General features: G+C 47.7%; 1 protein-coding gene across 1 annotated transcript in view; it reads left to right on the plus strand.

Annotated features, from left to right (window-relative positions):
* The window catches only part of LOC146865554 (baculoviral IAP repeat-containing protein 1-like), a 1,189,967-nt gene that overhangs the window by 132,079 nt on the left and 1,039,277 nt on the right, over nucleotides 1–18,611 (plus strand). The window contains exons 5-6 of the mRNA XM_085632369.1: nucleotides 11,068–11,170; nucleotides 11,265–11,374. Coding sequence (XP_085488495.1) covers nucleotides 11,312–11,374 — 63 coding nt within the window. The 5' untranslated portion in view covers nucleotides 11,068–11,170; nucleotides 11,265–11,311. The remainder of the gene's footprint in view (nucleotides 1–11,067; nucleotides 11,171–11,264; nucleotides 11,375–18,611) is intronic.

The raw sequence follows: 18,611 nt of genomic DNA on the forward strand, positions 1-18,611 counted from the left end.
GGTTCAGGTCTTCTCGTGCCGTCCCAATGAGAATGTTACACCAAGACTCAAGCGTTGGAGTGAGGGACTCCAGGAATTTAATTTTGTGGTTCGCTACATTCCGGGTTTGTGTAACAAATCTGCGGATTGTCTTTCTCGTCTACCGGTTGAACAAGTTTCAGACTGTGGTGAGGTTGAAGGTGTATTGTGGGTGGCGGAGTCTGCCTTTTCGTCTGAGGAATGGTTGGAGGGTGTAAATAGTGACAGGGATTTTGTTCTTCTTAAAGAATGGATAAATCATGGGTGGCCTGATTACAAGACTTTGGATTTGGAAATGAGACCTTATTGGGGTGTGAGGGAGGAGTTGTCTTTTTGTTATGACAACCTTATGAGAGGGGATAGAGTGATTCCTCCGAGTGCTTTTAGGGACAAAGTAATTAACCTTGCTCATGAAGGTCATTTGGGTAGGAGTTTAACAAAAGCTCGGGTGAGGGAGAAATACTGGTGGCCTAGTATGGATCACATGATCGAGGCTGTGGTTAAGGACTGTTTGTCTTGTGCTGCTAATGATAAGTCTCACACCCCTAGCAAAGCACCTTTGTCTCCTGTTGAAATTCCTGAGAAGGTATGGACGAAGTTGGGTTTGGATATAGTAGGCCCATTTGAGCTGTTACCTTCTTTTGAAAGGTTTGTTATTTTGCTGGTGGATTATACTTCGAAGTGGGTGGTCACCAAGTGTGTGTCTGTGGCTAACACGAAAACGGTGATAAACTTCCTTAAGGATGTTTTTGTTTCAGAAGGAGTTCCAAGGTTCTTGGTTACAGACAATGGGGTACAATTTGTTTCCCATGAGATGTGTAATTTTCTTAAGGATTTTAACATTGTTCACCAGAAGACAGCTTTGTACTCTCCCCAGGCTAATGGGTTAGCTGAAAGGATGAACAGGGTGGTTAAGAGTTGTGCTCAGCGGGCTCTGGAGTTGAGGTTACCCTTTGGTACTGTTTTGAGGGACACCTGGTGGGCTCACCGCACCACACCTAATGCTATCACACTTAAGTCTCCTTTTGAAGATTTGAGGGGGAGGAAAGCTCCTTCCAAGTTGAATCCTAGTTGGCTACCTGCTAGTGTTGGCAGTGGTATGTCTGCAGACATGAGACGTACCAGGGTTACTGATTATCAGAGGAGGTATAAATCAAGTTATGATTCTAGGATGAATGTAAAATACAAGAAGTGGTGTGTTGGAGATCAAGTGCTTGTGAAGAATCCTAGACACACTTTTAAAGGTAGATCTGGTTTTCTGGGTCCTTTCACCATTGTGGCCATCACGAAGAACGTGGTCAGAGTTGACACGGATTGCTGGTGGAGTATGTCTAGATTGGTCAGGTATTCTGGCGAGTTTCAAGATGTGGAAGTTTCCAGACCTGCATTGACGGGGGCAAGACGTTCTGGTAACAATGGTGCTGTTGGTGGAAGGGAATCCAGATCTCCTTCTGCTAGGTGCAGAAAAGTGCCCATCAAATTGAGGGATTATGTGTTGCATTAGGGTTATCTTCATTTTTGTGCAGCTGCCCTATTGTAGCTATAGTAGATGGATCATATGCTGTTCTGTGCGTATTTTTACTTTTCCTGTTTAAATTTATGTTTGTTACAGAGTGTTATCTTCTGCAATTGTTTTATTGTTGTTTCCTGAATCTGAATTTTATTGTTAACGTGTATTGGCGTTTGTTTATTGGGAGGGGGATGTGTTGTGATCTGTATTTGGAATATTGGAATACTCTCCATGTAATGGAATGGAGTGATGTATTGGATGATGCATCACTCATTCCAGAGGGAGAGAGAGCAACGGAGTAACGTTGGTGCTGTGCTTTGAAACTGGCTGTTCTGTCAAATAAATCATTGACTTCAAGCCTCCTAAGAGAACGGATATCTTATTACAGTTCTCTCTGGGTCTCCCGCGGCCTCACTGCCCAACAAGATCGAGGGTTCCGCTGACAGCCTGGGTGTGGAGGTGTGCGCAGGTACCCGGGAAACCCAGCAGGGTAGCACAGCAGCAGCGGTAATGTCTCTCCGCCTCAGGTTCTCTGTCGGCCGGTGTCAGCTCCCAACGTGGGGACACGCTGCACTCACCAGCGTTCCCTGTCGTACAGCACTGCAGCCGGGGAGGGCACCGATCTTCAGCAACACAGCAGCGCTAGACTGCTCAGGATCCGCCAGGTCCCATCGACGTAGCCTAGAGACGGGCAGGCCTGCGCACCTCCATTTTCACTCCGCGTTGACTCCGAGTTCACGCCGGCTGCTGCCAGAACTCTATCTCAGGGATCGAGGCCTGTCAGGCGCAGCACCAGACGGGATCTCTAACTCCGTCAGGAGTGGAGCTGAGCTGCCGGATGTTCGTCTGGGCAGAGCGCAGGGTTGCAACATCAGGCGTACGCAACCGCAGGTCTCGTCTGCACCACAATTGCCGGATAATTGGAGGATCCTGTGACGGTGTTCACAGCATTGAACATAAAGTAATTTTTCATCAATGCTATCTCAAGCAGAGAGATGATAAATTCAGTGGGGACTTTTTGTGGTCTGGGTCTGTTATTGAGGTGGGTCTCAATGACTCTGGTACCCCTGTCCTGTGGAATATTGGTATAAAGGGACTCTATGTCCAATGTGACCAAGAGTTCATATGTTGGGTCAAATTGTTCCCGTCCCACCAAGTTGATAAAGTGTGTGGTGTCCTTGACATAGGCTATAGTGTCTTGTACCAGGTCATGTATAAAGAAATCCTCATACCTTCCCAGTGGTTCAAGGATGGAACCACATTCTGACAGGATTGGTCTGCCTGGGGGATTTTCAAGGTTTTTGTGAACTTTAGGCAGTGTGTAGAACACTGGTGTCGGAGGGATTTGTTTATTGAGGTAAAGGAACCCGTTATGACTGAGGTAGCCTAGTTCTTCAGCTGCCTTGGTAGTTGTCTGGATCAGATTTTTTATCTCAACAAGAGGGTTGTGTCTCAGTAGTTCGTAGTGAGTTGTGTTACTCAGTTGGCGCATGATCTCGTTATCATACGTAGTTTTTTCCTGAATGGTGATTCCACCACTTCACAGGGCTTTATAATAATGTGGTCTACATTTTTCAATTTGATAGGACTCTTCTTCTCTTCTTGGCTGATGTTATAGGGAATAAAGTTATGCTGGTTTTGTAATTTTTCAAGGTCTTTAAGGACTAAATTCTCAAAGGAGACTACTTCTGGGGGTAAGGAATCATTGCATCACCTCCCCTGGGAGTAAGGAATCAATGTATTGCTTTACTTTTCTAGCGCCTCATCTCCCTTGCGATGATTTTTGTCTTTGATTTTGATGCCCCCCAGGTACATTGTGATAAAAGTAACACATCCATAGTTTCCTATGCACTGAACTATTTTGAACCTTTTAAAAGTGATATCTTTACTTGTGTATGTTTTATTTTTGTTGTTTTGTTCTTGTTTTATTAAGATAAATATTGGCTATTTTTATAAACTGGTGTGGACTCATTTTGTAGTATTTTCACTGTGTTACTATGTGTGTGTACAAATGCTTTGCAAATTGCCTCTGAGATGAGCCTGGCTACTTGTGCCAAACTACCAAGGGAGTGAGCAGGGGTTATCTTCGCTGTACAATCCTCGTAACCTGACTAGGATAGGGGTCCCTACTTGGACCGGGTGCAAACCTTTTGCCAACTAGAGACCCCCATTTCTAACATTACCTGTTTGTCAGGAGCAGTAAGTTTAAGGTTAATGCCTTGAGATACCCTTCTCATAGCAGTCCTCCATTGTCTTCAGTTTAACTTCCACCCATGTACGTAGTTGTGTCCCACGTATGTAGTTGTGTAGCCATGTGGAAGCACTCAGGTTTAGGCGGGCCCACTAGTGGGAGTGCCGGTGTGTAATCCTGTACATTCCTTGACGTGCCAAAGCACCTCCTATAAAAGATCAGGACAATCTGCATCAGTTTATGTCTACTTGTACCAGTCGGGTCTTTATTTATTAGGAAGTAAGTGAATTCAATTCAAATAATCTTCATTCAGTTTCAGATAATAAAACCATAAAAGCACATAATAAATATAAAATACAATAATGTGGCTAATAAAAAAACAATCCTCACAGGGAACAACCGCCAAATTAAAATAACTTGTACCAATGGGGATGCGAAAAATTCACTGACTCCAAGTACATACATGCTACACCATTAAAAACAATTCAACCATGTTCAATAAAATATACAATTGGAGAGAGCAGGCCGGTTAGTCACAACTGGATCTAAGTCTGATAGCGGACTTTAAAAATTCAAGTACATAAAACACAGTGCTACCTGTCAGAAATTGCAGATAAATAAAAGCTGGGCGCACTTGCCTAAAATGAGCCTTTTTCAGAATTGGAGTTATAAAGGACTTTCTTGGAGTTTCATAATAACTACAAAACATCATAAAATGGGTCATGACTTGTGGAGATTGACCTTCGCAGCCACAGGACAGCAAAGTTTGGCCCATACTACAGCCCCTAGGATGAGCAAGAAGGAGGTGAAAAAGGTCAAAACGGTCTGGGTTAGTAAAAAGATCACCTCTCCCCATGCTCGTGAAGGTCACTTCAATGTACTTGAGCCACGGTGTACGTGGGGCATGATCAACGGCCAAACAATCTTTTAGAATGAGTTTATTTAATGTTGTCCTCTTACTGGACCATATTTTTAACCCTAACGAGACAGGACTAAGCACTATCAAATCGGTTATGTATTTCATACCAAACTCCCCATGTATTGTGAAAGAGGGAGTGCCTTGAGGAACAGATAGGAACCGTCTCAGAAATTTATTTTCCACCAAGTAAGTCAAATACCCTTCATCTGCTTGTTTCTGTAAGTCTGTTACGATTCCATCATTCCATCTCTGGGGGGCACTGTATATGGATCAACTGCAGTCTTGAAATCACTACTAAGACTTATCCAAAGTTCCTGTATGACTTCTACCTGCTTCGCATTTCTGTCTTGGAAATGGAAAAACGATGTTTGCTTCCATGGACTATTTATCCCAGAATGAATGCACTTCAAATATTCGGAGACCAGGTACCCTCATTGCAGTGCCTTCAATGGAAGTAGTCCTGCTGCTTCTTAGTAGTGAATTTTGTCTTCCAGGACTTGTGACTGCTGGGAATTAGAAACACATATGACTAGTTTTGTGCAGCTCAGTTATGTCTGCTGCCTGGCACTTCTTGCAGTAGCGGCTGGCAGGGAATGAGGGTGGAGAGACCATGAAAAAGATTAACACTATTGGGCAACAGATTGTAAGTGCCGACATGACTGTGTCTAGCCAGAAGAAAGACCTACGAGCACAATGGAAACTGAAACCCGTTCAGGGTCACTATAAGTGCGGCAATTTTTCGGTCTGTGAATTCACAGTGAAGGGAACAGAGTTCATCCATAATTCTGTTAAATGGACCCATAAAGAATTCTCTAATTGTAAAACAAAAAGCGTTGTATATGCAGTCATATGCCCGTGCTCCTAAATATATATTGGTAAATGTAGGACTTGGCCCTTATGACTAAAGTTCCCGAAAGCTTTTTGCTTTCCCCCTAGACAGTTTTCCTGACATAGAGTTGCCACTTTAGATGCTTTGGGTACTTTGCCACTGCTGATCAGTGTCAAAGTGCAAGTGTTCCCTATGTAAGGTGTAATGGTAATTGGTTGGTCATGATTGGTATGTTTGCCTTACTAGTAAAAGTCCCTAGTGATGTGCACTGTGTGTGCCAGGGCTAGTAATGCAAAGGCGCGCAAAGAAGGGACCTCAGGCATTCAGTGTAGGGCCTGGGCGCAGTGTGCTAAGTTAGCATGTTGTCCTGACAAGTGTAACCACTTGTCAGGCCTTACTTTCCGGATGTATGACATTACAACGCGGGTTTTTACCACGCGTGCAGTTACATCGCATGCGTTACAACGCATGCGATGTTACAACGCTATGCCATTCCAACGCAAGTCTTTACATCGACTTGCGCTAGATGGCGTGCTAACATTAAAAAAGTGTAATTTACTATTCCAACTCCAGTCCACTTAACAGTAGGGAAGGTGTTGGGATAGTAAACTACACTATTTGTAATGTTAGCACGCCATCTAGCGCAAGTCGATGTACAGACTTGCGTTGTAATGGCATAGCGTTGTAACATCGCATGCGTTGTAACGCATGCGATGTAACTGCACTGCGTGGTAAAAACTGCGTTGTAATGGCTGTTCCCCTTACTTTCCCTTTTGCGTACACAGTGGGCACCCCTGTGGTAGGTCCCAGGTAACCCCTGGGTAGGGTGCAGTGTAAGTAAAAGGCAGGACATATACTTGAGGTGTGTGTTATGTCCTGCCAGTAAATAACACTCCATTTTGTTTTCCCTGGTGTAAGGCCATTCTACCCATTGGACAGAATGGGGGAGGCTGGGTATTGTATTTTGTTAGCCTAGTTTCCTGTAAGTTTATAATGGAGAGGTGAAGTTTAGTATGTATGAACTCACAGTGTCATAACACATCTTTCTACGAAGGTGGTTTTGCCACTGTGTGTTCAAAAGCCACTGTTTTAGAAAGTGGCTGAGTTTTGTGCTTTAAGCATTTCTGTGTGTCTCTGCTGAATGTGGATTGATTGTCTGGATCTGAGAGGTGCGAGGAGCTGGGAGAGGTCTTGACCCAGGGAGGGGTTGAGATGGCACCAGGCAGCCCTGCACCTGGAGAGTAGGGGGAGGAGAAGCCCAGGAGGTGAAAAGGCCTGGGCTGGTGCTATAAACCAATTGACCCATCTCCTGCTGAGTGATTAAGGATCCAGACCCCAAGTATAAAAGGGAGAAAGATGACATGGGGAGGGAGACACCCAGAACTGATTTAGGCAGGGGTCAGAGACCCCTGAGCACATACGAACTTCAAAATCATTTAGGGGTATTACTATGAGTTGAGGCCCCTGAACGTAGGAATGAAACAGAAATGGATTGAGACTGAAAAGGCTTGGACCCGTTTCGACGGTCAAGGGGAACCTTTGCTAAAGAAGGAGTAACTGAAGAGACTTCTGGGGAAAGACCAATCCTTGCTTTGTGATCTCGGGCTGGTCTGCGGTTTGCTGCTCTAACGAAGGAAGAGGCTGTTGGGACAGTGCTTGGAGGCGCTGGGTCCCCCTGCTTGACGAAGACCGTGCTTTGTGCTGTGTCTTTTAACCCCAAGGGCCAGAGGTTAGCTGGCTCCCTGTTTGGAAACACAGGAACATAAAAGTTTCCGTAGAAGTTTCAAGCGGAGCGGTGGGCACGTGTTGTGGCAGCTTGAGACCCTAGAAAGGTGTGCCCTGTGATCTTGGACACACGGAGAAGTGAGACTCAGACGCATGTGGTGCGTGTCGTGGTGCACAGGAGGCGTTAGGAAGAGCGCCTGGTCAACATGTGCGCCGAAGTGAGTCCCAGCCGCGCTTGGTGCGTGTCGTGGTGCACCGCAGGCGTTAGTGAAGAGTGCCTGGTCAGCATGTTCATCGAAGCTGGAGTGCGACTCGGATGCGCAGGGTGCGTGTCGTGGTGTACTGCAGGCGTTGGTGAAGAGTGACTGACCAACGTGTGCATCGGAAGTGGAGTGAGCCTCGGACGGGTAGAGTGTGTTTTGGGGTGCATCAAAGGCGTTGGTGAAGAGCGCCTGTTGATCAAGTGCACCGGAGGAGAAGTGAGGCTCGGACACGGTCAGCGTGTCGAGGTGCAGCCGAAGGCATTGGTGAAGAGCGCCTAGATATCGGGGCCCCAGAGTTGGAGTAAGTCTCCGTGCTTTGGGTGCAACCTGGGACTGTGGAGGTGATCGGCTGATCATCGTGTGCACCGGAAGAAAGTGAGTCTCTGCAGCGCGGTGTGCATGTCTTGGTGCCAACTTAGACCGCAAGGAGGAGTGCCTGGTGAGCATGCACTCGGAGTCAACGTGAAGTCCCATCAGCGTTGTGTGGGTGGTTTCGTGCCAGAGGACCCGGAGGGTGCGGTGGTGAACGTGCAACCAGAGTAAAAGTAATCTCAGGTGCGTGGGGTACGTGTGCCCTGCAGCACCTTCCTAACAGTCGCGGCCTGGACCAGCAGCCCCGGAAGAGATGAGCTGACAGGCCGAGCCGCTGAGGCCCGTTGAGAGAGTTTTGCACGGCAGGCCTAGTTCAAGGAAGGAGGAGAGGAGAGTGGGGTCGCGCCCCCAGGTAACGTGGATTACTACCTGGGCGGGGTGCGGGCTCGGAAGGACACTCTCTCGGCCTCTCCGTTCTTCTGACAACGTGAGCCTTTTGCTTCGGCTCAGAGTGAGGCCCGTACTGATGAAAGGAGTGGCAGTACAGGGGCCAGAGTAATAGGCTGTACTTTGTGTCATTGTTGAACCATGTGGGGGGGCAACTGTTATCGAAGAGGCTGATTATCGCATAACACATTGCCAATATTGCTGCTAACGAACTGCCGGAGTGTCTTAGGACGCTTGACATTATTATTGCCTAACGAAGTACATGATTGTAGCGCTACACATTGCATTAATTCTCCCTTGCAAAGTACATGGTTGTAGCGGCCCGCATTGCATTATTTCTTCATTGCAAAGTACATGACTGTCGTTACGCATTGCCTTATTCCTTTCTTGTAAAGTACATGATTGTAGCTGCTCACATTGTATTGTTTCTTCATTGCAATATATGTGATTGAGGTGTGATGCATTGCATTATTCCTTCATTGCATAGTACATAAAGGTAGCGGTATGCATTGCATTATTTCTCCCATTACAGGTACCGGGGTGTATCGTTACGCATTGTTTTATATCTTCTTTGCCCAGCACAGGATTATATCATTATGCAGTGCACTATTGTTTGTCAATTGCAACGTGTGTGAGTCTAGCATTGCAACCAGCATAGCATGTTGAAAGCGGTGGTTGGGATTTGAACCTACCAGCCAGCCGGAACGAATATTACCCTTTATTCTATGTTGGCTTATGTATCGTGTGCTCTGATCGTATATCTTTTTGTATAAAGTTTATACTCGTTTTTTATCAAACTCGTGTGGAGTCTATTTGTGGTGTCACAAGGGGGTTGCTGTGGGCATGGTTGCACATACTGAACACCCGTGCCTTGGAGATAGGCCTGGCTGCTCATGCCAAGCTACCAAGGGGGTGAGCAGGGCTATCGCAAATGGTGTCCTTACTTGGCCCAACATTGAGTAGGGTGCCCCGGTTGCGCACTTGGTGACAGTAGTGAGGGACTGGGACTCCGGCTTCCAACAGTTAAACTAACCAGCAAGTAAATCAACAAATTGTGCAGCATCGTTCAAGAATTAAAAAGCAAGTGTTGACAGCCCCAATGGTTGTGCATTTCACGGAAAAAAAATACAGTAAAAAAGATTTAAAATGGACAGTGCTAGCAGGGATTAGGCCGAACACTCAAGGAGGCGACATTGAAGCAACCTTATTACAGAAGGAGGCATACCTCATTTTAAAATTCAATAGTAACATTAAAGGTCTGAATGAAATGTCCGAATTATCCAGAACATAAGATCACTGATTGTAATAACTACAACTCCCAAGATGCAATGCATTGTTACCAGATGTCTCTATGTAAATTTGAGCAATATGCAAATGTGACTGCTAAACATTTCTTAATATTTCTTAATGTTTTACAATATAAGAAGCACCCGTGGCATTGACCCACGCAATTCGAAACAGTCACAGGACTGGAATAGGGACCATAATATCCATAAACCAACTCGCACCTCTCCCGAGGTGGAAGTGCCAAAATCCATAGCAACAGGAAGTCTCCTTGGGGCATATTAGCAAGAACGGTGATAAAATTATCGCCGTTTTAGCGGCAGGAAACTGCCGCTAAAACGGCGATAATGGGCTTGCTAATATGCGTTATAGAATTCCAATAGAAGCCCAGGTTAGATGTGCAGGACATCTAACCTGGGCTTCTATTGGAATTCTGTGGCTGTGGCTAAAACGGCGATCATTTTATCGCCGGTCTTGCTAATATGCCCCCTTGTCCGTTGCGGCACGAAAAGAGAAAGGATTCTACCAGAGATGAAGAAAGACCCGCATTGAACAAGGCTCACCGATTTAATCAAGTAAGAACGTGGGGGCATATTAACAATGCGGCGCTAAAAGATTATCGCCGCTTTTGTGGCCGTTTCCGGCCGAAAAGCGGCAATAATTTTATCGCCTTATCAGCAAAGACACGCTATTGCGTGTTTGGCTGATTTTGCTCCCGTTTCCAGCACGCCTAACTTCGCATCGCTAATGAGATGCAAAGTAGGCGTGTCTGTGGAAACAACATGGGTAAATATCGCGATGACAGCTTTGCGATATTTACAATGCGGTGAAGCGATTATTTTAATCGCGCTAAGTATGCCTTAACGCAGGAATTTAACGTCTGTTAAATTCCTGACTAAGGCATACCTAACATGGGAGGTGGATTCATGTGTTAAATAGACCACAGGGTCGTATCATCAAGCTTATCGCCGTTTTACATGGAACATCGCTGGAAAATCAGCGATGTTCCATGGAAAAGGGCGCTATCGCTGGAATATACATCGCCATGGCACTAAGCGTTGTTAATACAACGCTAGCCTGGCGAAATATTCCAGCGATAGAAAAAAATGTGGTATACAAGGTCAGCGATAATTATTGCTGCCTGTTGCAATTATGCCCCGTGTTCTTTATTTGAGGAGCTGCGCAGTAGGAGCGGAAATTTGCAAAGACGCGATGATGAAATCAAATGTGTTGATTGCTTTTAGGTAGCAAGTAGCCCGCAACGGGGGACCCATTCAACGTGACAACTGCCAGGATAAAGAAAGATAGACAGGTACACTAGTGTTCTTTATCTGAAGAGCAGCTCTGTGGAGCAGCAAGCCGCCAAGACGCGATGAGTAAGTCACACGTGTTTATTGCTGTTAGGCAGAAAGTAATGTACAACGGAGGACCCATTCCACATGATAATTGCCAGAATAAAGAAAGATAATCAGGTACACTTTATTATTAGTCTGGAAGGATATAATTGTACATCGGAGGTTTCCACACACAGAACTAGATCTTTAATGATTGTGCTTTACCCGTTTACAGCGTTTTTACCAAAAAAGGATGGGAATTCCCCCCTCTCATTTCCAAGAAATTTTGGAGACTACGAATTTGGCAGTTCCAAAGTTAAAGAGTCCACACTGACCAGGTAAATCATAGTATGTACTACAATTCCACACAGTAGAGAGCGAGGAAGGGAGAAGATCATGTACATAACAGCAATTATCTGTATTATTTTGTAGATGACACCAAGTCAGAAGCCCTGAAGAGAGCCCCAGAGATTGCGTAAATGCGTTGGCATTTACGCCATCTTTCTACCATTGAGGAACGGACAATTTATGAACACAAACAGGTTGGAGGGAGATGCAACATTGACACAACCCCAGCTGTGGTTATTCTTGGTCCCAATGTCTAGCATTCCCTTTTAGGACTACATGAATCACATATGAAGGGATTGCTCCATGTTTGAAACGTGACTGGTGTATCATTGTTTTCAGTTGTCTTAACTTTGTATAATTTCATGTCTTTAATGTAGAGCACGTTGTTTGTTATGTTTATAATTCACTGTGTTGCACTTGTCTGAAACGAATAGTGTATCTTCCATTTCAGACTTTTATGAAATGAAGAAAATTATATAATGACATGAAGATGTAATGGTTGAATAAATAACCAGGACCAATTAAATCAAATATTGGCCTCTTGTCTGTCTAAGTAGATAGCAGCACATAAAATGGTAGCTAGGTCTTTCAATGTGTTACTTCAAAAAGGTCCTATCTACCCACTGATCTTTGGGCCTACCCCCTTTCACGCAACTTTTTAAAAGTGGCATTTTCAGATTTCACCATAAGTTTGGATTTTAAATTGTGATTCCAGAGACACCAGAATTGAAGGGTTTATGTCTTCCCAATTGGAAATACACTTATAGACTGTAATACGGTAATCCCAATGTTATCCTATGGGAGAAATAGGCCATGCAGTAGTTAAAACGACTTTGACAGTTTTTCACTACCATGACATGTAAAACTTAAAAGTACATGTCCTGGCTTTTAAATACATTGCACCCTGTCTTCTGGGTTGTCCAGGGCTACCTTAGAGGTGACCTATATGTATTAAAAAGAGAAGGTTTGGGCCTGGCAAAAGGTTTTTTTTGCCGGGTCAAAATTGCAGTGTAAACTGCACACACAGGCTCTGCAATGGCTGGCCTAAGACATGGTTAGAGGGTTACTTAAGTGGGTGGCACAAGTAATGCTGCTGACTCACTAGTAGCATTTAACTTACAGGCCCTGTGCACATATTGTGCACTTTACTAGGGATTTATAAGCAAATTAAATATGCTAATAGGGGATGAGCCAATATTACCATGTTTAGGGGAGAGAGTACAAGCACTTTAGCAATGGTAAAGTGTGCAGAGTCCTAATGCCAGCAAAAACGAATTCAGCTAAAAGTAGGAGTAGGAAGGGCAAAATGTTTTGACGTGATCCTGCAGAAGGGGCCATTTCCTAACACTGGCTATTTCCTCCCTTGTTTCATCCAGAGCATGTCCTGTCCCAGTGCTGCTAAGTGCAGATTTTCTCCCAGCCTTGCATTGCTTTACTTTACTCCTTTGTCCGTCATTTGTCTACAGTCCAGTGCAGTCCATGAACTGTTTCCTTTCTAATTGTTCTAAGGTTGTTCCTTCTGTTCCTGCTATCATTTCCCTTGCATATTCCTTTTGCTTCTATCTTAGCTCTTGTATTTGACTCCCAATCTCCTAATTTATGGTCCTTTATTATGTGCCCTTTCTCTGTGTTTCTCCTTCCAGTCTTGAGTTTCCTTGCTATTCAGTCTCTTGCTCGCTACATTTCCTAGAACCCTTGTGCTAGCTTTGCATGTTCTCTAGTTTTTCTTGATACCTTGCACTAATATCACCCTTTTGTCTTGTGGTTCTATGCTTACAATTTCCTTTGTCTATCTATGCTAGTTTATGTACAGCTGTTTTTTTCTCTGCTGCTCACCTTGTACTCCTCCTGCACTCTCAGTGTCTTGTAAGTGTACTATTTTGTCCCCACTTTTGTATAACGGTATTCCTTCTGTACAGTGGCTGGCTCCTGGCTCCCAGGAGGCAATTCCTGCCCATCCTTTGTCTTATGTTACATGTAGTATTAAATGCTTTAACTGTGGTAGTGTGACACTATATTTTTTAGGACGCTCCACTATGTCTTCTGTGGGACACATAGGTGCTAGTCTCGTGTATGTCTGTACAATCCTTGTTTGCGCCCTACCAGTGGCTACTCATCTATATGGTGCACAAGGGGGCTGCCTCCTCAAACTAAAACATGCCTCCTTCTTCAAGTACTTGGTAGACTTTATAGCTATCACTTGTAAACAAGGGATCTTAGGATCCTTGTTTGCATGAAATAGCTGTCATATCACTTGAGCAGCAGAAGTGGGTTCCACTGCCTCTGCCTGTACTGCACACATTCGAAGGCAGTGGCCTTGCAGCCCAGCCTCACATTTACAATGTATTAGGTGACATGCTGCATTAGCCTCAGGCAATGCAGCATGTCAGCAAATGGAGGTTCAGTGGAGCTGGTCAGTCATCAACCCTTACGCCCTATTAAAAGCAGGGTTAGAAAAGGAGAACCGATCTCCTGCCCTATCCCTAGTGCTGATAGGCCAGAAGCTCATGGGGATGTCTGGAACAAGTGAAGCTGTCAATCATGACAGCTTCTGCTTGTACCTTGCGGTGTGCTGTGTGAGCAATGCATCAATCACATTAGTGCCTCAGGGTAAGTATCAGTAACTCTGTGTGTGTTTTTACATTTGTGATCTGAAGACATGTTTATCTGTATTTAAAAATGAGAGAATGTTTTTGTAAAATCTATATAAAACATAACGCACTGAGGCTAATTAAATGCTGTTTCCTCATTTTGTTGTTGGTCGGAACTTTCAAAACACTTTGCGAAACTCTCCAATGCGTTTATTTTTACACGACTCAGCCAAGAGTCATGACAGTAACACTATGACCTTGCCAGGTAGGTCGGTCCCCCCACCGCTGCAGCTCCACCTGCGTTCCTGCTGTCACCACTGAATTCGAGGCCCTCCTCCACCCGCAGGCTACCACCTGCGCCTCATCCCTGGTGGCCAGTGGTGGCCTTAGGTTTGTATGTTTCTCTGAGTGCCCTTGTTGCCCGTTTGCCGTTTTCTTCTGCTCTGTGTGCCCTTTTGTTCCTTCTGTGCCCCGCTGCCCATTTTTGCCTTCTGTTCCCTGTGCTCTTGTGTGCCCTTTTGCTCCTTCTGTGCCCTGCTGCCCATTTTTGCCTTCTGTACCACGTGCCCCCTGTTGTGCCTGCTCGCCGCTCCCATTCCCGCCGCTGCATCCCCTGCAGGCCCGCCCCCCCTCCGTGCCCATTCGCTGCCCCCTGCCACCCGCCTCCCAGCTGATCCTCCCTCCCACCTCTCCTTAAATGGCGGCCGCTGCGTGGCCGTGCCAAAGGTGCGCCTAAGGCAAGCCCGTCTGCGCCTGGACCGCACCCAGCGCCAGAACCCCTGGCCCCCGCACTAGCCATGAAGACCGCCTCCGATACGACGCCAGCACCCTCAATACCCTCAACTCAGGACGGACCCTCACCTGCTGCAGGGCCGCCCTGAAGCGCACCCACGGTCCCTTCGCCTGCCAGAACTGCAGATTCTCCTGCATCGAAGACGCCGAGACACCCGCCACGACAGAACACAACCAGCACCGATGCATCCTGATCAACACCCACTCTGCACGCAAACACGCCGTCGAGCTCTGGGACCTACTCGACACCGCATCACCAGACGTCGCCGTCCTGACCGAGACCTGGATGAATGAAGCCTCCTCTCCAGACATCGCCATAGCCATCCCCGACGGATACAAGATCGCCCGCAGAGACCGCACCAACGGAGTTGGAGGAGGAATCGCCATCGTCCACAAGAAGACCATCAGGGTCTCAACAAACATGACGACACTCTCAGCACCGCCGAACACATGCGCTTCCAGATCCACACAGACCCCAAGTCCACCCTAAAAGGCAGCCTCGTCTACAGACCACCCGGACCCCGACCACAATTCTGTGACGCCATCACCGACTTCTTCAGCATGCACGCACTGACCTCCACCGACTACATCTTCCTCGGAGACCTGAACTTCCATCTGGAGAACAACAACGACAGCAACTCCTCCACCCTGATAGACAACCTCGCCAACCTCAGACTGGAACAGCTCGTCACGACGGCGACCCACATCGCCAGACACACGCTCGACGCCATCTTCTCCTCAAGCCCCCACGTCTCCTTCAGCCACGTCTCAGAACCCACTTGGACCGACCACCACTGCATCCACTTCACCTTCCGGAAACCCGTCGCACATCACTGCACCCTACAGATCCCCCGTCGCTGCTGGGGCAAAATGACCGAAGTACAACTACAGACAAACCTCGCACTCAACCCACTGACCAACCCCTCCCACCCCGACAATGGTGCGCGCACCCTCAGACGATAGATGGACGACTGCGCGAACACCTTAGCCCCGCTGAAAAAACTAACCCTCAAAGACACCAGCAAGAGAGCCAACTGGTTCACCCCGGAACTCCTAGCGTCAAAGCGCACCTGCCGGAAGTTGGAGAACATATGGCACAGCGAGAAGTCTCCGGGCAGCCGCGCAACCCACAAAGACGCCATCCGCAACCACCACCATCTCATCAGGACCGCCAAGAGGACCTCCTTCAAAGACCTCCTCAACAACAACCCACACAACAGCAAGGAGCTCTTAAACGTCGTGAAGGAACCCTCCAACCCCAGCTCCAATGCCCAACGCCATCCCGCCGTCGCAAGCCCTGTGCGACTCCCTCGCCACCTTTTTCCACCGCAAGATCGCCGACATCCACGACAGCTTCAACCCCCGGACGACCCTAGCAGGCCCCAACACACCGGACCCACCACACCACACCACACGACCACGACCCCCTGACAACCTGGGCCAATGTGAGCATCGAAGACCCAATCAAGACCATGGGCACAATCCACTCCGGTTCGCCATCTGACCCTTTTCCACACCACATCTTCAACAAAGCCGGCAGTTCCATCGCACCCCACCTGCGCAACATCATCAACCTCTCCTTCGAGACCGCGACCTTCCCAAGGCGGACCCCAGCGAACTCAAAACCTTCCGGCCCATCTCCCTGCTTCCGTTCCCAGCTAAGGTCATCGAGAAGATAGTCAACATCCCGCTACCTCGAAGACAACAGCATCCTGGACCCCTCCCAGTCAGGATTCCGCAGCAACCACAGCACCGAGACTGCCCTCATCGCCGCCACAGACGACATCAGGATCCTACTGGACAGCGGCGAGACGGCGGCCCTCATCCTTCTGTACCTCTCCGCCGCCTTCGACACCGTCTGCCACCACTCACTACACACACAACTCCACAAAGCAGGGATCCGAGACAAGGCCCTGGACTGGACCTCCTCCTTCCTCTCCGGCAGAACCCAGAGAGTCCGCCTCCCCCGTTCCGATCCGAATCCTCCGAGATCATCTGCGGCGTCCCGCAGGGATCCTCCCTCTGCCCGACGCTGTTCAACATCTACATGGCGCCTCTCGCACACATCGCCCGACATCGCGACTTCAACATAATCTCCTACGCCGACGACACACAACTGATCCTCTCCTCCCTCACCAAGGACCCCCTCTCCGCTAAATCCAACCTCCACCAGGGAATGAAGGCCGTCGCCGACTGAATGGAGGACAGCCGCCTTAAGCTGAACACGGAGAAGACGGAGATCCTCATCCTCGGGCCCAACCCCTCAGCATGGGACAACTCCTGGTGGCCCGCATCGCTGGGGACACCCCCCGCACCTACCATCCACGCACGCAACCTGGGAGTCATCCTCGACTCGAAACTCACCATGACCAAACAAGTCAACTCTGTCTCCTCCACCTGCTTCAACACCCTCTGTATGCTCTGCAAGATCTACAGATGGATCCCGACAGACACAAGGAAAACAGTCACCCAGGCACTAGTCAGCAGCAGACTCGACTACGGAAACGCCCTCTACGCCGGAGCCCCGACCAAGCTCATCAACAGACTGCAAAGAATCCAGAATGCCTCTGCACGCCTGATCCTCGACGTCCCGCGTCACGACTAGATCACCCCCCACCTGCGGAACCTGCACTGGCTCCCCGATGACAAAATAATCTCCTTCAAGCTCCTGATCCACGCACACAAGGCACTCCACAAGACCGGCCCAGCCTATCTCAACAGTCGACTCGCCTTCTACGTACCCAACAGGAAACTCCGCTCCGCAGACCTCTCCCTGGCTACCATCCCACGCATCCGTAGAACAACAGCCGGAGGCAGATCCTTCTCCCACCGTGCCGCCAAGACCTGGAACACCCTCCCCCTCAACCTACGACAAACCGAAGACTTTCGAACCTTCAGGAGATGACTCAAGACCTGGCTGTTCGACCAGTAGCAACAGCACCCCCCCACTCCCTACCCTCAGCGCCTTAAAACCCTTGCGGGTAAGTAGTGCGCTTTACAAATTATTTGATTGATTGACTATGGAACTGCAGGGAGCTATGCCCTGGGGAGCAGAGGACTCCTCCCGCTCTGACAAAGGGAGATGTCAGAGAGCACCTCACTCTTCATTCACACTATGTAGATACAGAAGAGCATACGATGACTTTGCCAGCTCTCCGCATTACAGCATGTGCATCTGCAGCAGCACACTCCGGGCCTGATTCACCAAGGTAAACGTACACCTTTGTGTACCTTTACGATTGTTTGCAATTCACAAAGGGATTTATGAGTAGTATCTTTGAATACGAAGTCTGCACATAAAATGATAGGGCTGTCCTGTCTCCTCTCCTCACATTCAATCAGCCATGCTCGACTGCGCTAGCACCGGCACACCTCTGTTTGAGGTAGCTGTCATGGTTTATAAAAGGTATTATTATTATTATGTGTAGAAACTCCGCACTCATAAAGGTACTATTAAAACATTTGTAAACACGCACACAGGGGTAAACAAAGCTTACCGCGAAACCTTTTCCCCGCTTGGAATCACAACGCAGTTGTTACAACGACCGCTTTGTGATTCTGCATACCAAATACTCCGCAAATCAGAAGAACGACTTGCGGAGGGGGGGGGGGGGCGGTGTTGGATTTTAAATCCAACACCTTCCCTAGTGTCTGCACAGACTGGAGTTGGAATAGTAAATTATACTATTCCAACATCCAGCGCCCCCCTCCGCAAGATGTTCTTCCGACTTGCGGAGTAATGGTATGCGGAATCACAACGCGGTCATTGTAACGACCGCGTTGTGATTCCAAGCGGGGAAAAAGGCGGTGGAATAACGTCGTAGATTCGCACACAGGTAGGTGTAGGTTTACCTTTGTGAATGAGGCCCTCGGAGTCTGTTCTTCAAGTGCACACAATAGACCATGAGCCCAGAGCTAGCATCTTCACGATGTACCCTTCAGAAAAGCAGTGGCGCAAGCCAGGGCTCGAGTACAGGGTAGACACGGGTAGACGCTGTCTACACACTATTTTCAGAAGGTAGACGCCGTCTACCTTGACAAGAAGTTG

This window comes from Triturus cristatus, chromosome 2_1 (genome assembly GCF_964204655.1).
Source record: "Triturus cristatus chromosome 2_1, aTriCri1.1, whole genome shotgun sequence".
NCBI classification, from domain to species: Eukaryota; Metazoa; Chordata; class Amphibia; order Caudata; family Salamandridae; genus Triturus; species Triturus cristatus.